At 42.0% G+C, this 26,467-nt stretch overlaps 1 protein-coding gene across 6 annotated transcripts in view; it reads left to right on the top strand.

Moving 5' to 3' along the window:
• The window catches only part of afap1 (actin filament associated protein 1), a 91,928-nt gene that overhangs the window by 16,699 nt on the left and 48,762 nt on the right, over window positions 1–26,467 (top strand). For 4 of the 6 annotated variants that reach the window (XM_030431365.1, XM_030431361.1, XM_030431364.1 and 1 more), the window contains exon 1: window positions 16,902–17,166. The exons of the other annotated variants lie outside the window; for them this stretch is intronic. In XM_030431365.1, coding sequence (XP_030287225.1) covers window positions 17,130–17,166 — 37 coding nt within the window. In that variant the 5' untranslated portion in view covers window positions 16,902–17,129. Of the gene's footprint in view, window positions 1–16,901; window positions 17,167–26,467 lie in introns of those variants that run through there. 6 annotated transcript variants of the gene reach the window in all.

Here is a 26,467-nt window from a genome sequence, read left to right as displayed (position 1 = left end):
CCTGACCTGAAGGTAGTCCTCTTCGTGACTTTAGAACTCTTGAGTCACAAACAGGTGAAGAACTGTAGAAGTGTATGTTACTCTGTACGTTTGGTCACTTTGTGTTCCCTGGGGGACTTCAAGGGTTCAAAATGTTATTCCTTTACCTATTATCAAGCAGCCAGTTGTGGCTTAGCGTGTTCCGTCTGGAATGATAAACTGGGCCATTTGACTTTGGAATGGACGTTAGGTATGAACTGCACTCCTTGAACTTTCCAGGAAAACAATTTTAAAAAAATAATTTAACTGCTAACATCAGAACTGAGGCTAAAGGTGATGGATCTTTCAGTGACTCCTAGCCATTGTCTTCTGTTTTGGGTTTTTACTGAAATGACCATCAGACGGGCTGGAATGAATTATTGTTTCAACCATCTGAAATGGTTCAACCAAAAGAATGTGTGTTCTTATAGATCACCCAAGTCTTATGTGAGAGAAAGACAAGTCTGTTGATCAGATAGTATTTCATAGCTTAACATTGCTAATTTTCCTACGGTGAATCATGTTGACTTCTGGTTTGTCCTTACATGGTCCCACCTCTTATGTCAGGTTTTTTTTATTTTTTTTGCAGCTGTCTTTGATTTTAATGTTTGCTTTGATGTTTTAGTGGAGCGTGGTAGCTGTGTAGTTATTTACATGCCTTATGTAACACTGGAAAGCAAAGTGTTGGAGATTAGATTTCAGCCTCCGACTGGTGTTTGTTTTCTCAGTACTTCTCGGAAGAGAGAAAAAGGAGAGTGGTAGCATGTTGAGAACAAGATGAAATTAAATCTCTGGAAAAGGTTAATGTGGTCACGCTGATTTGGGATCTCAGGTTTCTCTTGAAGACAGACTTTGTTCCTTGATTTTTTAAAGGTTAAGATGTACTTAAATTGATCTGTGTGGGGAAAATTCAACCTCAGTGTTTAACCAGTTAGTGGGTATACAGTTGAAGTGAAGCACTGTTGCTCTATTGGAAGAAGTTCATCGTGAAAGTGCTGCTAGAGGAATGGTGACAGTTTAATTTAAAGAGGTGGAATGTTTTCAGCACATTTTATTGCATTCTGTGTATTATATTATGAGAGATCCTAGCACCTTAAGACAGTTAACTGAGTGTTCAGAATAGAGTTGGGACAATGAATAATGCCATCACCCATCTCCAAATGGCTGACCGCCATTGAATTCTTATCCCTGACCATCGTTATTTCATGATTCAAATGAAGTGGCATGACCCCTCAGAGTTGTCGTAGGCCATCAGTTGTTGTTGTTTGTGATATGTGGGGAGAGGGTATGAAAAGAGGAAGTGTGTTGCTGCTCAGTGCAGAAACATTACGTCTCCATGTCCCATTTATTATTTTCTTACTGAACCAGCTCAGTTATGAGAACCCAAGACACTCGGTTAAATATGTGGCAGCGGTGTTTCTTTTACCGCGGGCCGCTGTTTCGCTCTGTCATTCCGATTTTACACACAGTTTTCATAACTTAGCTTCCTTGGCTATTCGGCAAACGATGTTTTATGCACATGAGGCTGAACAAAGCTAAGTTGCGGACATGTGGGGCGCAGACGAGGAAGCTTTTAAACCTGACAGGGGATGCAGAGTGGTAAGTGGAGATAGTTTCCTCTGCAGGGTGAGACAGTTGGAGATGCATGTCGGAACACTTAGGGGACCGACTAAATACAAATCCCTCTATGAAATTGGTCATGCAACCCCAATGGTTTGTGAAAATTCAGGCTATCTCTTTCGTTTTTTATGTAAACTTTACACGATAATATTTTTCACAATATGTTAGTGTTCAAATGGCAGAAGAATGGTTATTACATTGTCTACTGACTCCCACAAGTGAGAACAACTAAGGGAAACGAAACAACCTCAATGAACGTTACATCTTAAATACATTACAACCTCCATCATATTATTCTCCTCACAACTAATTATTGAAGTTATAATTACATTCAAAGTTGAAATACTAGTTGGATGGAGCCTGCTCTGGTCGCTCAGGAGCGAATGGTTGATGCCATTGCCCAATCACTCACGCACACAAAACCACACACACACACACACACACACTTTGGTTGGATACAAGCTGATTAACCCTCCGTGTTCAGTTTCCTAACTGCAGGCCAAATAGAACCATCAGCCAGGATGGTGGGTAACTGAGGTATGTTTATGTGTGTGTCTGTGTGTGTGTGTGTGTGTGTGTGTGTGTCGTTCTCCAAACCCACATTCAGCAACTGTCTACACTATAAATACCATTTGACAGTAAGCTGAAGCAGACGTTACCTCGCAGAGGATGATGAAACGTCCTCTGCTCTCCGTGCTTTCTCTGGTCTTCCTCTTGGACTCAGTGGAAAGAGATTAAGTCATTTAACTTCATTCCATCCTCGGGATCACCCAGCCCATTTCAGGAGATAGTAAATTAGCTTTAGAGGCAGTTTGAGTTATCTCATCCCACTGGCAGATTATTCACTTCTTGAAAAAAATAAACAAGTTTATACTTAAATGAGAGGGCCAATCTGCCAAGCCAAGCTCTGCGCTATATTGCATCGTATTTTCACTTTTGTTGGTCATTATCTGAGTGTGATGTTATGAAAACTTTTGATGATGGGGGGGAGCCAGACCATTGATCATTTTGTACACTGAACAAGCATCAGCAAGAAACACAAAATGTTCAAAGGTTAGGAAGCTATACCTCTGAAAGATGTTACAGTCACGGTAACCTGATGGCTTTCAAACTGGACAGTTTGAGAGAAGAACATTGTGACTTACTGGATCAAATGCTTTTCTCAAGACCAAGAAGAGTGTTTTTTTTGTAAACCCAGATTGCCTGGGATAAAGTGAAGTTGTTTAGAAACTCAGCTTATTGTACAGTAACCACTTTCTCAGCAATCTTGGAGACTACTGGCAAGATATGGGTCCACAGTTAAGTCAGATTTCCAGTCTTAAAGATAATGAAAACACCGGCTTCCATGCATTCGGGAAGAGTGATTGATGAATTGAAAAGTAGACCAAGTATGCAGTGGAAGTGCTGAATGAGTTTGTATCCAGTTCGATCCCCGTGAGAAACATCTTTCACCTTTGAGGTCTTCAAAGGGCTTCAGTTACATTAAAAACCGTTTTGGTGGGGTTTGGAGTCAATGTTTTTTTCTCTCTTGTGCCAAGGGTGTGTGTCAGATTCCGTTGTTTCATTAGGGTTATTGGTTAAGATTCCCTGTATTTTCAGTTGACCTGATTCTGCTTTTCAGTCTTTGTTAATTTGTTACTGTTCTTCCATATCATTTTAATAAAAATGTCTGGTGTACCTCATAACAGACAAGGGACCCCCAAGTATTTTTGTTACTTGATGGCATGGGGAGAAATTCCTGTATGAACAAATATTTTGATGTTATCTGTGTCTGAAATCACTCACTCATTCCCTACTCCCTAGTCACTGCATAGGGAGTCCGACATAGTGGAATATAAAGAAAAACGCAGTTTCGGACACTACCCAGGTTCCGTCGCACAGTTGAAACGTCATATGTCAACGCCGGTTGTGGACTATGCATTCGTACGCCATTTCTCGCTCAGCGCAATGCATGATGGTAAATGTTTAATGATTACGCCATGTACCTTAGGTCTTGGCAAGCTGTAGCAAAAGAAACTGCCAACGATATCTGTATCTTTGTCTTGCGTTTTCTTGCTCGTGCAAGCGGGACTAGCATCCACATAATTACTAGCATATTAGCATACATGTCAGCAAACAATCCCTCCCAGGTGAGTGTTACCATCGTGCTACCGGTGAACTTAATCGCTGGTCTAACAAACAACCAGAGTTCCGTCCAATTTTAATTCTTCATATTAAAAAACAATTATCTTCCAAACTTCCAGACTTGACAATTTACTGTAAACTGGGTTAGCATTGTCGGACATGTTTTCTGTTTATCCCTCGCAAGCACCGATCTAATAGGAAACGAAGGCGGTGCACTAAATAGTCTTCCTTTAATGTTTCAAGTCTCTTTAGTCCAGCTTTCATTAACTGAGCCTCACATCATATACAGGAGCTGCCGGGTAGGTGACACGGCAAGAAGAAAAGAAGACACGTGATGATACACAGGATGTTCTCTGTTTGCAAAAAATGAGGATGCTTTGTGGTTAGGTCTGAATGGGAGGTTGTTTTCATAGGCCCCGCCTACCCCTGATCCCATCCTCCTTCACCCACCCTTCTTTCCAGTCATCCTTCACTGAACCATCTGGCCTTTCAGAAGTCATGGTGAATTTGTGTGCGTGTGTGTGTGTGGGTGGGTGTGTGTGTGAGTGGTTACAAGACATAATAACACATCTGCTCCTGTTTGTAACGGCCATCCGATTTTTTATTGCGTGTGTTTGCATGTGTTTGGGTTTGTTCCATTAAAAATGTATGAGCATGTGGACAAACGTGGGGCAAAAAGGATGCTGACTCATACTGACCACACTCACATCAAGGATGTCAAACAAAGAATACTTGGCAGTTTTGTGAATACAGAAGTGAAGCTCGGTAGGAAATCTCTGCAGGTTGCAGCTGCATCTGCAGCTCAACTTTGTAGCCACAGACTACATCCAAACATTGCTTACTGACAACCTGTACATTACCCCACAATTTGCTCTTATTTCCCCGGAGTTATCTCTTATGCTTAATAGAGCTGGGTGTGATATACTTTGGCAGTCATTTATATATGTACTTGGGCAGCATGCTCAAGTAAAACATGCGTGTGGGAAACACAGCGTTTCAGTCCAGTAACTTTTTCATAGTGAAGATTTTTTTGTTTCCCCGGCACAAAATGTGCTATTAGTAATCTTTTTATTTTAAAGATTGATATTGGTGTCTGCCCAGAATTTCACAATTGGTACCTGACATAATATAATGTACAGTTGTAAAGCAACCTAAATAATGAAATGTTGTACATTCTCGAGTGCTTATATGTAAAGGTGCTGCTACCAGCTACCTAAGTGGCAGGGCTGCTGTCATGTTTACATAGTAAACAATGGAGGAAGCTTCTTTACCCAGAGTCAGACGCATCGAAGATATGGAGAAGGTTTTTCTAAAGTGGAGGATTCTCTTGGCCAGTCCATGAACACTTGGTTTCAAATCTTAAGCATTTGTTTACTTTATCAAATGTCCATGAATTAATAAGCCACATTTAAAGTTAAAGTGGGACTGCATGTTATTCAAAGAAAAGAAACACTGTCTGACCTGCTTTTTTCCATGCAGAATATAGTGATCAGCTAATAGCAAAATATTTTTGCATGTGAGTTGAATTAGAAAAGGCGTTAAGTAACTCAATAAATAAAGTTTTGAAAAAAGAAATGGCCTTAAGTGACTCTCATTACACTTTTGTTGGCTGAGCTAAGGAGAAGATTCTAGCTTCATACCATTACCTGGCGTTGCCTGAGTATGGTGGAAATAGGTATGTCTCTGACCCTGGACTACATCTAGACTTGTGCCATGTGATATCACCTTTTCCATCTCAGCCACTGGAAGAACACAAATACAGAACGACATGAACACTATTGTAGGCAAAGGGAAGATAGAAGAAGATTGAGTCAACAGAACCAATAGAAAATGTGAGCACAGATCCACAAGCACTGTGAGTACTAAACTACAGAGACAACCAGCCATATTATAGCCTGGTCAGCCAATCATCAGTTAGTAATCTGCGTGTTGTGTGCACTCGGAAATGAAGTAAGAATGGTCTGATTGCACATACACAAACACAGGTCATTGCGTGTTGTGAAATGAGGGGTCAATCAGCGCCGCATTGAAGACGGCTTGTTTGAATTTCCTGTGTACTGATTGATAACAGCCTTCTTTTTATACCCAGGATCAGACATAGACACACACACACACACACACAATCTCAAACACAAACACTTTCGGCCCTCTGCTGCATGAACCTGAGACACCTCCATCCTCTGCTTATGCCGTCTGTTTTCACCATTAGCTCCGGTCAGATATAACAAGCAATAAAATGATTTGTTACAGCGGCAGGATTTACTCTGAGAGGTCTCTAGAGTTCTTTTCAGTTAGGTGAGGGGGAAGTTAAGGGTTAGAGGTCACTTGAAGTGTGTAGGAAGCAGTTTAAGGTTGTTCTGAGGGTGCAAAGAGCTGATTGAAGACGGCGCTAAGGCTACCTTGACGGGCTAGTTAGAAGTTCAGGGTGTTTGCATGGTGGGGTTTAGAGTTACAATTATTTTTTTAGGTGGGGGGTTGAAAGTTTGAGGCGATATATTGAGGCTCAGGGCAGGGTTCAAATTTTTATTTTTTTTTCACTCTTTAGATGTAGTTATAGAGCTAATTAGACAGAGTGTAAATGAGGCTAAGGTTATTTTGGGGAGCGTATTCCCTGGGATAGTTCGAGATGTGGTGCTACTTCAAAGCAGGAGGGGTTATGGGGTAAATGCTCGTTCTTTATGCTTTTAAAGCAAATCTCAGAGCGTTGGGAGTTGAAGCGATAGGTTTGTCTGTCATAAAACCTAAAGTCACTGACCTTGTACCATACTGCCATGCGGTCATCACTCTGGCCCTGGGTCCGAGGTTCTTTCACAACTAGTTTTGTCTTGGCATGCAGGTGCTTGGAGAGATTTTATGTTGCGTCCACAGCGTTGGATAGGTGTTTCTTTCCTGGGCGCTTGTTTGCACTTTACCATCATATTCTTGTCATTTACTGCAAGAAATTCAAAATAATGGGCACAATTCCACCCCCTTTTGCCCACTCTGCCATTTTTGTCCTCTTGTCTCCGAACTTTCGAAGTCACGACGAGAAGTTGGCAGATTACTGTGCAACGTTCAATTTACGTTTAAGGGACATGGCATGTTTCGGCCCATTGTGCAGACAATTGAAGAAGAACTTATGTAACGCAGTAACGACCTTGGTAGAATAGTAACTTTGGGATGACTGAATTTAGGACAGTGATTCGTTACACTTCTGTTACAGACAAATGTAATGTGATTACAGTAATTCATTACTTTGTAATTGCACGCAGCGCTGGCTGAGAGTACGGCTGTAGTTCTGGAAGTAACACATTTCAAACAGAAACCAAACAACAGCAAAATAGAATCATTTTTGTCAAGTTGTCAGTTAATATCAAGGAAGACGATATTGAATGGCAGACTGGAGAGGATGAACAGATTACATTTCCTTCATTTCAGCAGGCTGACATTCACCTTTCCTCATATCTCTATTCCCCCACTTGATCAGATGATTGTTTTCAATGTAATTTAACCCTCATTACTTGACAGACAGACAGACTGTCGAGAGATAGTTGGCTCCAGACAGTGTCACTGGATTTGTGGGAGCTTGTTCGCTTCTATCTCTGGTATGAGGAAAGAACTTCATGCTCAGCCTTATTCAATCATCAATCTGGGTTGTGTGATTACACCAGAAAAGTGGCGAAGTGAATTACATGAGTAATTCTTGGTGAAATTGGTCATACCAAAGGTTTGCTGAAGTAGGGACTACATTGCAGGGCTTATTGGTGAACCACTATAGCTGGAGCTGCTAGTAAGCTAGCAGGCCAGGAAACGCTTGCACCTGTCAATAGTTAGCTGAGCTTATTCTTCTTGTTCTACTCACCATGAAGTTTTGATTTCAGGTTTCTCATTCAATTCAGTCACAACTTATTTCAGGCCCGAGAAAAGGTTCTCCGAGTTAGCTTGCTTGGTCTCTGCAAACCATGTCTCTCGTTCTACAGTTCTTCTTCTTATTAATATTTTATGGCGGTTGGCAGCCAGCTTAATAGTGCATTACCACCACTTCATTCTACAGTTATATCGTTAATACTCAGGCAGAGGAGGGAACAACATAACTCATGAGCTCCGACCAAATGCTGATGTCTTGGCGATGTCTGCCCAATTAGCAAATGCTCCCTATATTACATCATTCCAGTGTAACTTGCTAGCAACGTATGTGTGCAATTTGGCATTCCCTAGGGATGATCTGAAAACTACAGGTTTAAAAGAAATTTGGTCGGTGTGGGGGGTGGGGGAGAAGTGGCCTCTGTGGCTCGTTCCCCATCACTGCTGCACGCTAGAGACTCCAGGCGAGTGACAACATTAGCATAACGAACCTGAACTTGTAGTCTACTCACTATCCTTTCCTAGAACTTTCAACCTTTAACCTGACATGCCAGATGGTTTGCGAAACAAAACCATCGAGAAAAGAGCAGGTACTTTCAAAAAACACTTGGATTCTAATTGAAGGCTAACTTTAACACATCAGATCAATGGCAGGGAGAGCACTACCAGTGGAGCCCATTGTTAAATCAAACTCTCAGGATTCAGTCAAGAGAAGCGATGATTGATAGATCGTATGAAGGCAATAAATGGTTGATGGCAAGAGGGGCATGATACCCTTAGGTCACCTCTTTAGGACCAGACCAAACCGAGGACATTCTTCCAACTTACAAGTATGTGAATAAATGGAGAAGATGATGGCTTCAAAGGCCAGGAACTGTCTGAACAGAAAACCAAACAAATGGGGTGTAAAACTCTTTGTTTTGGCCCACTGCATTGATGGCTTCATTTCAGATTTCTCAATTTACTGGTATAAGTCAACATTTCCAGCTGGAGCTGGACCTCATGGACAAAACAACTTTGTGGACATTGATTCCATCTGTTCTGGGATGATTTTTACACCCAGCCCATGATTCAGAGACAACATGGGTTTGGGGCCTGTGGCAAAAAACCCAACTACATTTACAAGCAGTTAGGACAAATTAATTCAGAAAACACTCTCTAAATATTTACTATTTATCAATTAAAAAAGCAGGGAAATATACGTTATAGGATAAGTGCCTCAAATGATTGCTATGTTATTAAAATCTTCTCATCAATTAATTGTTCCAGCCTGACAATAACTGGCAAACAATTTTTCTTGCAGATAGATCGCAAGCAAGCGAAAACACGTGTCAGAGATCAACAGGTCACAAAATGGGAGTGAGAAGGGTCTCAAAGTAAACACTACGAGTGACACACACTCGCCCAAACTGCTAGATTTTTTTTCTTTTGCACTGCATAATGACCTGGTTTCATTCTTGACCTAATTTTCCATCAGCGGCCTGCCAGCATCTTATTCCGATTGGATGGCGGCCATGGCTCGATATGTTGCTGTACTCTGACAGAGAAAAGGAATCAAATTATGCAAAAAACCCTCCCTTTCACAGGAGAAAAACTCATGAAGCTATCTTTAAAATCATTGATCCTCCGTCTGTCTGTATTTCAGTGCAGGAAGATGTGGCTGTTTAAGAGACTGGGAAAGTCTGATTATAGATTGCTGTTGAGTTGCATTATGCGAAATGCAAGATTCAAATGATGTTGGAGCCTGAACCATGCTTAAAATCAGGAATTCGGGACTCTCACAGCCTGAGGAAATAAGCTGCTCTGTAGTTTGGTGGTACAGCAGTGGATACATCTGAACCAGATGGCAGCAGGGTAAACAGACTATGGCAGAAGTAGGTTCTGTCTCTTTGGGCTCTGTGCACTGATATCATTCTGTAGATTGGTACCAAGGTGGATTTAATCACTGTAGAGCCTTCCGGTTCTTCTGGCCAGTTTGTAATGTTCCCAGTCAGGATGCTTTCTATTGCTCCTCTGTGCTCCTCTGCATCTTAAGTCTATATAAAAAGAAGAAGAACCTTTACTGTCCTTTTTTTTTTTTAAGCCACGGTGGTGATATCCTTTTTTAGTGTTTTTTTCTGCAATGAATCATCATAACATTACTGGGGTTTCCAAATAAAAGCTCTCCCAGAATAGTTTGAACTTGCTACATCTCTGACAGAAGTTATACTGCAGTACACAGGACCAGGGGACACATGCACAATATATATGGGCATGCTCAGACGAACACATAAGGCCATATGGACATATAGCCATAACTGCAGGCACAGGTTTTTCTATTCCACACACACACAGAGACACACACACACACACACACAAATACAGAGCTCACTGCCTCTGGTGAGGATGGTGATGATAATGATGATGGGACTTCCAGACCTGGACATAAGAGCTGGCTCGCTTCTCAACTGTGACGCACTGTGACTTGAGATTTATAATAGCTTGACGTCAGCATCCTTCATAGGCTTGCCGCTAAGAAAGATGAGCCTGCAGTATCTGTGTGTGTGTGTGTGTGTGTGTGTGTGTGTGTGTGTGTGTGTGACTATGAAATAGTACGGTTTACACTGCTGTCCCATCAATTTGAAGCCTCAGTTGAAACTGATTTCTCCGCGTTTCTCTCAGCTTTGTTTTGTTTCAAAGCAGTTCCGAGCCTTGCAAAAGTTTTTTTCTCCTCACCCTGTGCGTTGTATGGCACAAATTCTATGTGAAACATCTGGACATTGTATTGGCACTCTTTTACATATACATCCTAATAAACGACACATATGTATGGTCAAATGGAAATGCACATTCTGCAAACAAACCAGCCGCAGAAAGTCTACATTTCAATGTCAGTTCCAATATTTATCCTTAAGGAAGGAGGATCAAACAGCCAAGCCCACATATTTACAGTATACCACATGGATGCAGAGTACAATGCTATACAGCCTAATGGAGAGGCGTAAGCCGGCATGTCCTTATCCTGCTAACTGGTATTACTGCATTGTGTTTGCCAATTCTGTACCATATGGAAAACAGGCACGAGCCAGATTTAAAAACACACACACACACACATTACCAAGTGATTGTTCTTGCTACTGGATGTGTTAGGGAAGCGACGCAGCATGTCTTATGGTGGTGTTAATACACTGCAGCGTGTTGTAACACAGCCAGCTGGAGGTCTGGAATCCAGAAGAATTCCTCCAGTCCTCACCCACGTATCCAGCCTGATAGTTTTGAAATGAAAGACAGTGCTAAGTGTGTTCAAATGCTTTCTTGCTTCTTTCTGATTTCATCGGGATATAAAAAAAATATTCATTTGCAACATCTTGGTGACATCTTGGGGTTAGTTTTTTTCGGGCTCTGTGCAGACATCTCACTTCACCGCTGTCACAGAAGCTCAGGAGGTGGTGTGAATGATGTGCTGGGTAGTTCCAATAACTTGCTGTAAAGCCTTCTTGTTCTGAACGTTGACATCAAAAACAGAATTTGTCATAGCAAACAAAACCTTAACTTACAAAAGCAAGTTATGCAAGTATGTTATGTCTGTTTCTCTCTTTAAGTCTGACGTTAGCTAATGTCAGCTACCGATGAAATACCAAAGCTAATGTTAGCTCACGCCAACTATAATAGCTAAGGTCAGCTTTATCATGGCTCACAGTCATGTTCTCTTGGCCTCCTGGTCCTCCCTGCCCCTGTTGGGGTCACTCGTCCACACCTTGGAGTCTCTTTCCGCACACAGGTGGGCTGCTGCTGGGCTGACCTGCCATTGCTCTGCAACTCCGCCTGTCTGCTCAACCCAGAGAGCCTGGAGACACTGAAACTGCTCATCCAGTAGTGGTGGTTTGTTTACAGCTCACAAACAGTTATGTCAGCTCCACTGCTGACTGTTTATTTTAAACAACTGTGAGTAAAACACAAGAGCAACTAATTAACACCAGACAGCTGCTTAACATACAGTTTGAAAATTACGAGGTGTCAGTTACAACAAGCAGAGATTTTTGGGGTCCTGGTAGTCCACCGGATCCCTCCTGGGTGACATGGACCAACCAGAGAGAGGGAGTTAGCTCAGTAGACCACTATTAAATTAATGACTAATCAGACTACAAAAGAGACAAGAATTGGCTATCAAGCACGCTATTTCCTAACTGTATGTTCAGTGGCTGTCTGGTGTCAGTGGGTCGTGCCGTTTTTTTTCTCACTGGTGTTTAAAAGATACAGTCTCTGTGTCCGGTCAGTGTGTTTGTCGTGTAGTTCAGACTCACTGCAATGTCTTTAATATCGTGAAGATGTGAGTTAAAGTCAGCAACTATAATACTACTAATAATAATACAGTATTAAGTCAGTTTCTTTCTGCCGATGTTTATTACATAGACCCTGACGTAAGCTATCTTAGCTGACATGGGCTAGCTACGTTAGCTGTGAGAGCTGACGTCTAGCTTACGTCAGATCTTTGCTCCAGCAGAGCAGCCAGACGAGAATGATGTCAAATGAAAAGGAACTCTGTGTGAAAAAAGGTGTCAGGCAAAATCACCATGCCTGAAAAAAAGAATTCCCAAAATATCCCCCACAAAAAACGATATAGTGATGATAACTACAAATATTTCAGTGACCATGTTTCCTTTGTCGGTTCGGGTTTTGTTTTCAATTAAACATTTTATTTTTGATGCTAAAATTGACTGTCACTGTTATGGCTAAACCAATCATTGACATATGGAGTTAATGTGGCCGCAGATGAAAAGTTTCTGGCGCTTTAATCCAGTTCCAGTTTGTTTCTTTTCCTCGGGATGATGTGCGCATATGTTTTCTTGCCACTGCAGTCTGCACAATGAAGGAAACAGTAAGCCGTCTTTGATAAACACCACTGGATACCAAAGCTGCTCATGAGTGCGTTTTACACCTCAGCCTTTCTTTTAAGATGTATCTGTTTTGAGTATCATGTAGTCCTATCCTTTTTTATAAAGTGCACTTCAGGTACAACACATCCTTAGAGTAAAGTAAAGTTGAGTTCAACAGTAACAACCTGCCACATTATATTGCATCCACCACATAGGTGTGTTGTTGGACCTCCTGAGGAAACTGAGCTGTCGACAGGAGTTGCTGATGGAAAACATTCTTCATTCCAGTCAGTTTAAAAAGCACACATCAATTGAAGGCTTTTCTCTTTGGGCTTTCCTCTAATGACCTTTGCACCCTGCGATGTTAAAGTTTAAAGAAAAGACAGCTCCTGAATGTGAACCAGACGGTTGCCAAGCTGGGTGAAAATGACACCCTTTGTACCTTTTTGGAAGCAACCTTTGAGACAGCCGGTCGTTCTCTCCTTCTTAATTTTTGGGGGTTGAAAGTAGTAATGTTTGCCAGGTTGGGTTAACCTCCAACCCTTCAGGGGCAGGGGAGCAGGGAGTAGTTTGCATGCACACATACGGGGAGTGAGTTATACCCATGAAATGCAAGGGGAAACAGTAGGGTTGCCAGGTTTGGGAGCGCGTGTCAAAGTTTGACCTTGCAGCGCGGTGGCTTACCTTTTCAGACAGACACACTTTGCAAGAAAGCTCTCGCTTCAGAACCTCCTAAACAAGCTAGAATAGGAAGAAGTCACACACACACACAGACACACACACACATGCACACACACACAAACACACACATCTTTGCTGCCATATTCACAAAAAAGTACACAATCAAATCCAGAACAGCCTTCCCTCATGAGTCTCTCCACCCTGTTTGCTTGACAGAAAAAGTGTGTGTCTGTGTCTGTGTGTGTGCGTGCGTGCGTGTGTGTGTGTTTGAGTGGGGAATCTGTCTTCATGCGTGCTGAGAGGTGTGCAGGTTGGCTGCTGTTTTGACAGGCGTGCCTTGAATACCAGCCTTTTTCTGGGAAGAGGGAAACACATAGAATCAAAACAGGCTGGCTAGAGCACACAGTCATGACTTTTCATCCCCTCTCTCTGCCGCTGCACAGACACGCACTGATGGCCTGCTGCAGGAAAGTTAGCACACTTTGCCGAAACCCTGTTAGCCCACTGACACCGCCGAGGTTTAGGCGGTAGCGCCTTTAGGATATAATATATCTATATCGCCTGTTATCTGGCACTGGTTGTTAGTGACAAACAGGGAAATGTTCACCCAGAAAAGACAATCCAGTCTTTGTCTACTCACCCTCATGCAGATGGAAAAGTCCAGTTATGTGTTGTTGTCCACAGCAAAACGGCCTAGAGCATAGTGCCAGACCTTTTGGAGGAATAAACACCCTGGTGACATCGGTCCCTGCTCTGATCCAGAGCTGTTTACTAATGGAAGGAGAGCTCAGAGTATTTTTAATTTTTGGGATTAAAGAGTGGATTAATCATGACTCCTGTTTGTCAACCTGACTGCAATCATGTTCTGCAGAGGTGACCTCCATTGTCAGGTGTCAATGGACTATAATGAGGACTTTCTTTCTTTAATGAATTAATCGAAATTATCGTGTTATTTCAATGCCTCTAATTTGAATGCAGAATCTTGCACATCATATGTTCAGATTTGTTTTAAGGAAAACACATTTTTCACGGCGTTGTATATGAAATCTTAACAAGGACGAGAACTGGATGTCCCCAGTGGCAGCTAAGCCAAGACGACAATGTCCCTTTGTCACGGACAGGATATAAAATGTGTTAAAGCTTGGTGGATATTTTGGAAGTATAAAACACAATGTGTTAACATGGATTACCCAGAAACAGGACAATCTCACAAAGGGGAAGGTGTCATCAATTTAAATTAAATCCATGGATGTTTCACGGCCAGCTTTCGTCGCACCTCGACCGTATGTGTGACCGAACATGTGAGTGTGTGCTCAGCGGGGTGACTGAATAATAGGACATTTTGATGGCTAACTGGGGCAGGGAAGGATCCAAGTTATTACAGTATCTCAATCTCTATTAGATTTAATCTCATTCAGGGGGCCAAATACTGATGTCACTGTTGACTTTAATACAACCGAGCCAAGCCAACATCCATCCAGTATGAGATTTCGCTGAGATCACATACACACACACACACTTTTCCACAGCATGCTGCAATGTGTGCGTGCGTGTGTGTGCGTTAAATTTACTCATCACTTGAGAGCGGACTTGAATGAACAATATGCTGAGAGTTACAACACACACTTTTCCCCTGCAATCTATCCATCCTCTCATCGCTCATCGTTTCAACACACACATGCTCGCCACACACTCCCTCTCCATCATCGTATCTCACCCTGATAAGAGTCCCGCAGCTCAAGCAGAAATCCTCCCGCCGGAGTTCTCCACTGCAATTAACTGGCTTCAGGGTCATCTGGCCTGCACGCTGCCTCGTGCTGCAGCACAATGAACAGTGCCGTGAGGAATGCCACCTCTTCTGCCCGTAAAAACACCTCAATCCCGACTGGCTTCTTGTTTTTTAAGCTCAGCTGTGTTTTTCTGGCCTCCTCGCTGTCAGATCGGCAAAGAGAGGTTTAAATGAGATCGAACCTGGGGGGTGGATTTTGGGTTCAGATTAGCTGGCTGTTTATTTTGACAGGCCTCTCTGAAGCCATTGTCTCCGACCACAATCTTTTTGTGTGTCTGTGTGGCCCTTCAGTGCCTGTTGAGCTAATCTCATGGGGCCTTGTTGGTGGGGGGTCAGCAGTCTGTCGCAGGGCTAACACACACAAAAAATGACATAACATTTGGACATAATTTGGTTCAATAAACTATTCTTCTTTTTTTTGGGTTCCTGAATCACTTTTATCTAACTAGCGCTCCATCTGTTCACTCGATGCTAACCCATAATGGGCTAACGTGCTAACGGAGAGCATAGAGCCAGACCTTTTGGAGGAATAAACACCCGGAGTGACATCGGATTCTGCTCTGATCCGGAGCCATTTACTGACGGGAGGAAGACCGGGGATCGCTTTTTAATTGATCCGAAAGTGGATCCATCATCACTCTTTGTCAGCCTGACTGCAGCAGCGATCCACAGAAGGGACCTCCATTATTGGCGGTTTATGTGCTGCGATGTTAACTGACGACTGCAGCTGGAAGGGAAATGTACTTAACTTCATGAACCTTATGTTATAGAGAGGAGAGGGGAAAACGGTGGGAGAACCTGAGTCTCTGGTGATCGCTGAGTTCACTGACCGGAAGTCAGCTTGATCATGGAATACATTACGCAGCGTGCAAAATGTCATCAACTCAAATAAAGTCGCTGCATTATTATTCACCACTGAACACGACATACACATTCCCTAAAGGGCCTAGGTCAATTACAGTAGCATTTTGGTGATTATCCTTTAGGGAGATACTCTTTAACAACCACAGCTATTTCGGCGGTTCTCCCTGAACTGGTAGAACTGAAAGGTGAGCCGGGACATTATTCTTCCTCTCCGCACTGTTCCCTCCCTCAGTCTCATGTTCCTCACTGAAAAAAGTGTAGCCCTGAAGGGAAAAAAAAAGAGGAAAAAAAAGGAAAAACACAGCATTGGGTAGCCTCAATCTGACTCCCCGGTCTTCCTCCTCCTCCTCCTCCTCCTCCTCCTCCTCCTCCTCCCCTGGTGGCAGATGGGATATTGAACTCAGACTGGCTCTTGCCCCTGGGGATGCGGGGTGAGGTGGGGGGGATCAGCAGTTTATGGTAATGGAAGTGCAATTATGGAAAAACTACCCTTTTTCTGTCTTTTGTCGTTTCCGTCCCTCTCCTGTGTGTGGCAAACTGTGACTAAAGTCAGGTTGAGACCGATATGAAGGAGTTTGGAGGTTACAGAGTTTTAAGTTCATCTAGCTGGAACAACCCTTAGCAGGGGGGGTTACAGAAAACTTTGAATTGAGATGCTTTTCTCCAGAAGACGAGAGTCAGACTGGGAGTTATGCATTCATGTGTGCCTTAGATGGACACAGGCTCCTGCAACGTTGAAAAGATGAGGGAGAACAAATGCAACTCAGGCAATAACAGATTCATTATCACTTTATTAATTCTAAACTATTAGGCTTTCTGTAATTATTTTAATAATAATTTATAACATACTTGCCTATCAGTGGGAAACAGTGATGCGTTAAACATTCATTACACTGTCTTTTAGGCTGATGCATGATGTGGTTATAGACGATGATAACTTTCAAAGAAGATATCGTTTGAATTTAATAGTCTAACCAACGTGCTAAACCTGTTATCCGGAGACAGGGGATTGCTTTATTTCCGATGGTCTTTAAACGCAGCAGAAGTATCCATGCAAGGCAGCCTCTGTGGGACAGAGAGGCAACTGAAGAAGAGGGGAGGAGGAAACGAGGGAAGGGAGGAGGGGTGGAAAGATCCGGAGGAAAAAAGTTTGAAAGAAGTAGAGAGGCGTCTCAGTGGCAAAACGAACCCGCTCGGAAAAAGGGAAATAAGCGGAGGTTGAAGGGTTGCGTTTGAGTGTCACTTCGTGTGGATTTTACCGCTGCCGGGGAGCCGCCGGGGCCCGCGCCTGCTCCTGAGTGTCGTTGAGCGGATTAGATGAGTTTGACTTCACGATGAGGAGCGACCCTGTTCTGTTCACTTCCAGCAGGGGTGAGTGGCTCAACCTGGGGCTTTTTTTTTTTTTTTTTCTTTTTTCTCTGACTTGCACCGTGTCAAGGGCTTTTACCGTGACTGTTACCCACACAGCACCTCCCTAATACCCACGACACACATACAAAAGGCTGTTTGTCTTGAGCTGCTAGCATCTCATCCTAGAGACCAGTTTTTAAGGCTAATTTCTTATTCCCATCTCGTTTTGCTAGGCTTCTGTTTGGCATTCATGTGGTCATTTATAATGTTTCTGTGCTATGCTGTTGAATATTTTTTTATTTAGGCTGATAGACTTATTCAAAAGCTCCCTAAAGTAATGAATTCAATACAAAACTGCATTACAAAATTGCTAGTTTTTTTTTAAGTGAGACACCCGCACGACTCCCAGATGATATGTTGTCAACGCTGCATTCACTGAACACAGCTTTATTTTGCTCAGAAATGTAAAGAGCCGGTGGTAATTAAAACAAAACAAAAAAAAGTGAATAAATGATTAAAAAACGTTAAAGCATAGTGTTTATAAAAGGTAGGCAGGCTTCTCTGACAGAGGAAGGAGAAGTGGAGAGACATTTGGCTCCTGACAGTGTCATCAGGGTTGTGGTCGGTTGTCAACTGTCTATGCAGTATGAACTTCATGCCAAACTCCACTCAATCATCTAGCAATTTAATGTGGCTCCAGTTTAGGCAAAAAAAAACATATATATATATATATGTTTGAAGCTGGGTTAAGACCATAAACTATACATTCCATGCAGCACTAAACAATTTTTGGGCTTAGTTAAGGGTGTTCATTGCTGCTGTTGCCTACCATAGTGGAATTTGGTGGAATGGTCACAGGATTAACAGGAGCGCTCCATAAAATAGATGCTTTGTTGGATAGTACCCAAGACAGACCTCGGCTTCGAATTTCACTGCAACGAAAAACCACAGAAAGAGCAGCATCTTATGTGTTGATGGCACCTACAATAGAGCAATATTCCCCCTATAGGCCTACATTCACCGACTTTAGCATTTTCTTTCTTCCCGTGTGTATTGTTTCATCATTTTGGGTTTTACTGTTAGGTGACTTCGCTCCTTGTTTTCTAACATTCCGACCTTAAATCAAGTCTGTATTTCATTACCTCATCGTTGCTAGACAACGGGCCTGAATACATCAACAACACATATTATTTTGTAGGTTTCAGTGGAACAAAGAAGAAGGGATCCGTGCAGTTCTTGTAGCTACTGTCAATAATGCTAAGAAAGTCCGCTGTCCAGTCCAGGACCTGTAGGGCATAAACATAGGGGTTCTGTCCTTGGCCCCACATGGCCTTGGTTGGAAATGATACAGACTATAATTTTTCGAGGCTCTGTAGCACCCACAAACACGAGAAGGGTAGATCTGTCTCAGTCAGTCTAGCTCAGTCCGACCCCCTTTTTGGTTTTGGGAAACTAAAACTGCTAGTGCTCTGTCTGCAGTGTTCTGTACAGTTCAGGTCAACATCGGGGTAACTCCACATTGCAGCCAGAGGTTTCCTAACATGACCATGGATGACAACACCAATGCACCATATGACTAATGTCTCCCTACTTGTAGCAGTGAATGGAGTAGATCATGTTTTGGTTTTGAATTTAGACGAGGGATTAAACCAATATCAGTTTAAGACAACCATTATGCAGGTATTTAATAGATGGTAAGCCGGTTAATCTATTCGTCTGATTCTTTGATAAATGCAATATGTTCACCAAAAGAGTTGGGAAACAATAGTTAGGCTATAAGTTATAATAGGTTATAATTGTGCATTAAAGTAAGCTAAAGTTTTAGCCTTGTACACTGAATATGAATGTGATTATTAATGCTCTTGCATATGTTTTTAAGTTATTTACAGCTAAATACAACATAGTTTTACCTTTAACCTTTTCCATGCCCAAAAATATCCCTTGTGTTTCCATATGCCTTCATTACTAGCTAGAAAAAGCTCTGAGGGCCCAGGCACACCAAATCGTCCCCGGAGAACTAGCAACAAAAAAGCTCAACTGATGCGTGCCTCGGATTGTCTGTGTCTTGGCCAAAAAGCTGAACTTGAACACATCATAAAGACTAAAGCTGATGGCCAGCTAGCTCATATTCTCTGTGCCTGTGTGAGAGGAAATAACACTCAGTGCCCTAGGTGGTAGTAACCATATTTGTCATTGGAAAAGGGAAACCAGAAGGCCTAGGAGTGCAGATCTACAAACAATTATTATGAAAACACAGCCTTTTTTGACACCACTCTTGCTAACATAGCTTTAACCAAGGATATGTATGCGTAAGAGTTGCAAATGGAACTGGTGAAGAGATAAAGGTGACTAAGTGGGTGAAATTGTACATACTATACTCACAACCAGAGTGATTTTTCTCACCAAGGAGCTCCAAGGCTGATTCTTCGTACTTAATAGGCTGGTAAGCCACAAACACTACCAGTGCCAATGGTGTGATATCGAAATCAGACTGATATCGGGGCCCTGACAGAATTACATGCGACACATTTGAACCCAAGTCACGACTGACAATGGTTTGTCCTGAGCCAATCAGAATATCGGAACATCGTCCATCATATATGATCGGTCAGCATGAACAGTCATAAAAAAAAGTGGACAGGGGTATTCAGTGGCACAGAATTTATATGCTTTATTTTACTCTTCTGCGACGAACTCAGTGGTTCCGTTGAATTGAACTAGTTGCAGTCGAAATGTTTGAGCTCAATTTATGGACTGGTCTATCGGAACCTGATTTGCTTCTCTCTCCCTGTTGACTCAAGCCGGTGGTGGAAACACAGCAAGCTACTTTGGCGAGTCAAAGATCCCTTTCAGCAAGTCCTTGCTCAAGAGCTCTCCCACTTATGGGGTGCCATGTTTTGGGGGCAAAAATGCACAAGTGTTTAAGTGTTTATTACTAGTTATTATTACAGCTTTCCTCACAGAAACCCTGAGTTGACGAGCAATTAATTGGGGTGTGTGTGATGTGGGCAGAAGGGTACATGGTGTCACTGTTCTGGCCCACTTGGCCCATTTGGTTCTGCTTTAGAGTTGGGGGTCGCTTTCCCTCTCCGCCTCTTTCAGAAAGCCCATTTGCCCCGATGATGATTAAACTTTAAAAGCTTTCATGTGTCTGACGTGCACCCCTCCTTTTTGGTGGTGGTGGTGGTGGGGGATGAAGGATCCCAGAAGTGGAGAGGAGAGATGAGGAGAAATGAGTTTGTAATCTCTCCCTCCTTCCTTCCAAAGCCAGCCTGTCAGTAAGCTGGCATGCGGGAACAGGGACTTTAATTTCGGGCCGACTAATCATAGCCCTCTCAGCCTTCCCCCTGTGTCAATATCCATCTGGAAAAACACAAGAAGGATGGAGCACTCAAGCACCCAAGCTCGAGAGCAATTCAGAAGACCCTGATGCATGCCAAGTAGGACAGCTTCACATGGTTCAAACGCAACTGGCAACCTGCCTACTGATTTAACATCATCAACCAAGCATTTACATTTGGTCTCTTGCCTCAGAATGTAAATCGAGCACTTGAAATGGTCCAATTTAGTCTTGGCATGGATGGTTACTTTGGTAATTTGGGTCCATTAAGATAAGCTCGCTTTGAAGACCCTCACCAGGCGTCTTTAATAGTCTTATTGTTGTTATAGGATGAGCCTATTTGCTTGTTAGGCTGTCTGTCTTGGTTTTAGGATTACAAGACCAAAGCTGCATGGACCTCGGACCTTTAAGGTCCCTGGGCATGCTCCCTCAGACAATTTTAGCACATTGTAAAATTAAATGTATCAATGTATCAAATTAAGAGCTATATTATAAGTAATATGATATCATATGTAGAAAATCATAATAAATAATAATGAGCATTGGTCAGTGGACAATACACTATACTTGACTACAATGTTAACACAAGACTATAGGCTATAGGCAATATCAATCCATTGCTTTCCATCTTGTATTTGTCCAGAGTTGTAGTAAACTTTAACTGAGAGACCAGACAATCATTGTCTGGTCTCTCAGTTAAAGTTAGTTAAAGTTAATTAGTTAAAGTTAAATTATCTGCCCCTGAGGAGAACCATCTTAACTATATATCTGGTTGAGTTTGCCACTTGAAAACACACCTTTTTATTTTGTGCACGCTCCTAACAACACGCGTTCACACGTAATACGGTTATCTCTTGCAAGTTGCAGCTCATAAACTCTGTCAGCATTGATCAAGCACAAGAAATACTGCAAGTTGTATTTCAGCCTCATTTGTCAGACAAGAAGTCACAGTACAGTGATGCAGTGTGCTGTCATCTGGTACAGTGAGAGGGATATAATGGAGGTTGTTAGATGAAAAGGCTTGGAGCTGTCAGTCACTGTCAGGACTCTTTGAGCATATAAAGATAAGACGCTACTGGCAGAAGAACAGAAGAAAAAGTGTTGAGCCAGTTCTATGGTCTCTGATAAGACTGACTTGTCCCTGCACATCTCAGGTTTTTCATGAGTGCAATACAGTCTGATTTCAAAGGCAAGGGTTAGATACATTACTCTGCAACAGAGTTGCATGAGTTGGATTAAGATGATGATGTGGTGGAGGATAAACTCACGAACATACAGTTTACAACGTTTATAATCATTGTAATTAGATAGAGAATTTGATTTTTTTTGTTCATATTGATTATGTGATGCAGTGTTCCCAATTAAGCCCCATTTCTTGGTTTGACAACTTTTAAGATTCCTTCGAATTCAAAATGACAAACAAAAGCATAAAGATGCAAATCAAAACTTTTGACACACTTTCCGTCGATTGACTAAGTTTAAATTGACTAACAGTCCCTCACAGAAGGGTTTAAAGACACATGAAAAAGAAGTGAAAGATCACTGTATGGGACCATGTACAATATTAATATTAGTATTTGATGCATTGTACCAGAGTTAGCTAATTTACATCTGCAGTCCCAGATTAAGGGTTCAGTACCTTTCCCACGGATACTCTGGGGAGTTAACCACCAACCTTCCGATTAGTGGATAACCCGCTACATCTCCTGAGCCTGAGCATATTGTTTCTAGGTGATCGGATCATTGCTGCCATAGTTATAATGACTCCAGTGCTGTGCTTATTTCTGGGGTGATTTGTTATGCCATCATTGCATAAATGAATTATCCCACGATGACTTTGCAGCCTCCATAACTTCACTAGTGAAAAAGTTGCACAGTATAACACTCCTTTCTCACACCCAGGCTGCTACTATTGTCAGCCCAATCAGGAAAACCACATGTCCTCTGTTCCCACTAGAAGATAGATCCTAAAGCTCGAACATTCCTCCCCCTTATCCCCATCTCCCTTTCCTTGGCCTGGGTTTTTTTTTTGCAAAGTAGCCTCTAATTATCATTTTAAAAAAGATACCAAGGAGCATCATTGCTCTCCTCAAACGCTGTCTGTCTTTAGCTTGCTATTGAACCTTCCCTCCAATTCCCCACAATATATCTTCCTCCTCTCTCATATCTTCAGTAAACCTCCGTCAGCACTGCCCTATCCTCCCATCTCTAACCCTTTCTTCTCCCCGTGCCTTCAGATCAGGGTTTAGCAGATGTATATTTGTGGTCAGGGAAACATCTGCTCGTACGGTAAACCACCTGTACAGTTCGATAGCAATCAACCTCGCTCTGTGATGTTCGCTTGGCATGTCCAATGGAATGAAGAAAAACACACAAACCTCATAATTACAGACCTGAGAAATGGGGAGAGAGCGAGACAGCTTGTCTTTCATCATAAACTAATGCAGTATCACTTGTCCTCTGATCTGTTCATAACTCTCCCTCTCTTTTGGTTCTCCACGTCAAGGTTTCACCAACCCTTTATGAGACATTTATGACTGGCAATGTTGCACATGTTTGCAGTGCAGCCCTGATATACCAATATATAATGTTTTTTTGCCACTATGGCAATAGAAAAACAAAAAGAAACATATATTTCTGTCTTTGTGCAATAGTTGTAGTCAAGAATCTACTCACAGTATTATGTATTTGGACCAAGGCCTGCTCATACGACGAACATTTAGAGAACTAGGCAATTTTCTACACCACTGGCAGATGCCTTGCAAATTGGTCATGTGAAACTTGCCTAGAAAGATAACTCTCCAACTCTCCAGTTAACTATGTTTGTAGTTTCAGGGATCAAAAAAATTGTATACTGGGTCAATGCGATTGATTCTGTGAGAGCAGCTCACAATTCTCTAAATTGGTGCTTAGCTGTTACTGTTATCTTGTAAATTATACAGCTGCTAACGCAAGCTAGCTAACATCACTTACTCGTCAGATAAGTGGGTTGCTCCTGGCAGATGCTGCATAATGTTTACTTTACCAGTTCCACTTCCTCCTAATTCTCTCTACAGCGGCTGATGAATTTTTGTTTGCATTTTGACTCTTAAGGTGCTGTTATAGTATGTGCTTTTCCTGGATATTGGTGAGCCATCCCCAAACCTGAAGTTACTTGGCTGAGAAAACTGCTGTTCTACAACTTTCAATCACATCTCAGTATCTTCATCAACAGAATTTTTGTAATCTTCGTGTTCAAATTTGCATTAACTTTGAGAGATATTCAGTATTTTGGTGCACAAACAGAAAACCAATAAAGCCTGACATTTGAGAAGCTGGAACTTATTAATCTTTTAGATGTTTGCTCCTGTAAACAACTTAAACAATACATTTATTACATAAATTGTTGCTGAGTATTTATCTGTGGATGAACTTAAGCGTCAATTAATCGACTACATTTTGAAGGGAATAGATTTGATATTTGCTGGAATAGTTCATGTGAAATAGTTTAAAAGTCACTGCTATGTTGTACAGAGCTGTCACATTGGTAAAGTGTGGGAATCTTTGAATGTTTTTTCACTGATAAACCTTTGTGTATGTGTGTAGGTGTATGTAACCATATGTCTGCTGTGTTTAGTTGTCTCACTTGAGGCAGTAACCATGACAACCCTAGACCATAAACCAACATCAATTAACAAAAACCACCATCTTACTGTAACACTCAACCCACAATGCAATTAAGTTTCCCAGAACCACAGAAAAGTGCTCACCGAAGATGATTGGGTGGTTGGCTCATTAAGTGGTTAGGGTTTCTCATGCATCTGTTAGCTACGTCAGCAGTTGTTACACCTGGGGGAAGCATCTAACATCTGAAACAGAGAAGCACACCAGGTGCCACAGCTTAGACATGGAAAATTATTAGCACCGGGCCATCCTATTTAGCCTATTTCAGTTCCCCAAACACATGTGAGGTGATTTAGTGTTATTGTTGCTCTTTTAACCTTTTTAATGTTTTTGTACAGGTTTTTTTTATATATATATATATATATATATATATATATCTTTTTTTTTGGGCCTTTATCTGCTTTATTGATAGAACAGCTGAAGGTACGACAGGAAACAGGATGAGAGAGGGAGAGTGACACGCGGCAAAGGTCCAGAGGCCGGGACTGCAGCGAGGACAAAGCCTCTGTACATGGGACTCCTGCTCTACCAACTGAGCTAAACGGTGCCCCTGCACAGGTTTTACTCCCTTTCTGCAAATTAAGGTGAATTAGTAATAGGTAGTATGCAGAATTTTGTGTGGTTTGGATGGATAGAGCAGAATGAAGAATGTTGATGCACCATTACCTTTAGTTTGTGCCTTTGCAAGGGCTCACATCATTCTTTGGATGATTAGCATGTGTTGTCTCTGTGGAGTCAGTCAAATGTACTGTAGGTGTGGACTACATTTGAGACTTTTTTTTTGTTCACCTTGGCGGGCATCATCACACTTATACCATAGTAAGTTTCCAAAGAAAAAAACTGGCAACACCTTAAAGTTTGAGTAATTGTTTTGAACAATTACTACAATCCCATAATGTTCATATGCAATGGAAACGCTGCTCCCTACTCCAGTAAATGGTAGAGGTGGGTGCAATTCACCGATGTGGCAATGCATCACGATGCCTCACGTGACGATTTGGCATCGATTAATTAACGTAGATGATTTGCCACAAGACCGGAACAAAAAACACGTAACCGGGACCTTAGTGCGCGCACCGCCTGGACTGTTTAGTGAGTGGAACCACAATTAACGGAGCAGTAAAAATGGCAACAGCTTTAGCAGCCCCCAAAGAGCGGATGATTCTCTCGCCATCGGGGTTCACTGCAACCGTGTGGATACACTTTGGATTTTATGAGAGAGCAAACAAGACGACTGACAAGACCTACGCGATTTGCTGTTTTCAGTGTTTTCTGCCAATAGAGGGGGCTCTCGTGCAAGTGGAGCTTTCCCTGGTCAAAGTTAAGTAGGTCAAAGTGCAAATGTTTACATGGTCATAAAATAAAATATTTTGTGTCTTTGAAAAATACAAGTCAAATGTTCAAAAAACCTTATTATTTACTTAATGAGTGTAGTTTTAGAGGAACTGAGTTAATTGATAGGCTATTTATTTACAAATGTAACCACAGATGAAGACAAAATCAATCTTGTATGGAAAAAAGCATTAAAAATCGCAATAATCGAAGAATCGTGGCACCAATAATCAAATCGAATCGACAATTGTTATGATCGAAGAATTGAAGCTCCCATAATCGAAATCGAATCGAATTGTGAGGTACCCTTGTTGGAATACCCCTAGTAAACAGGAGAAACCTTCGGTTGCACTAACATTTCACCCAGTTGCTCCGTACTGTGCTGAAACACGACTGTCCCTCCTCCCCAGTCCCCCTATGGGCCTGCACTCACATTGCTCTGGCCTTTAGAAAACCTTAGAATAGCGATGGTAGATAAACAAGTCCACTCAGCTCCGAGAAGCCTTTGGCTCAGCTATAAGCCAGAAGTCTAACATTATGCTAGGAAGTCAAAGTCAACGACATTGCATATTTTTGTCAAATGAAGTCAATATAATTTGAAGTCATGTTTTACAACAAGATTGGCTAGCTAGCCATATAATTGTCGCCAAATCAGTATCAAGATTGTTACAAACAAATGATCAGCCATGTGTACTGTCAGCAGCCTGAAGAAGCGGATTGAATAGATACTGGGTTATGAGATGATCACTTGATATCAGTAAGTTTAGAGGGACAGTGTAGACTACTGTTAGAGGCGCCATCCGGTGGTGTTCAGAGGTTGATGCACTGTGGACTCCACTCAGTGTTTTAAATAAGATTGTTTCAGACATGAATTTATAACAGGGAGACAAACAGTTTCAATGGAACCAATAAGTGGTTACATACTGTAGGCGTCCATTTATCAGAAATTGACACCCTGCAGACAACAAGAATCGGATTTCACCGAGG

The sequence above is a fragment of the Sparus aurata genome, chromosome 10, assembly GCF_900880675.1.
Source record: "Sparus aurata chromosome 10, fSpaAur1.1, whole genome shotgun sequence".
Lineage (NCBI taxonomy): Eukaryota > Metazoa > Chordata > Actinopteri > Spariformes > Sparidae > Sparus > Sparus aurata.
The sequence above is the reverse complement of the archived record's forward strand: the minus strand, read 5'-3'. Positions and strand labels throughout refer to the sequence as shown.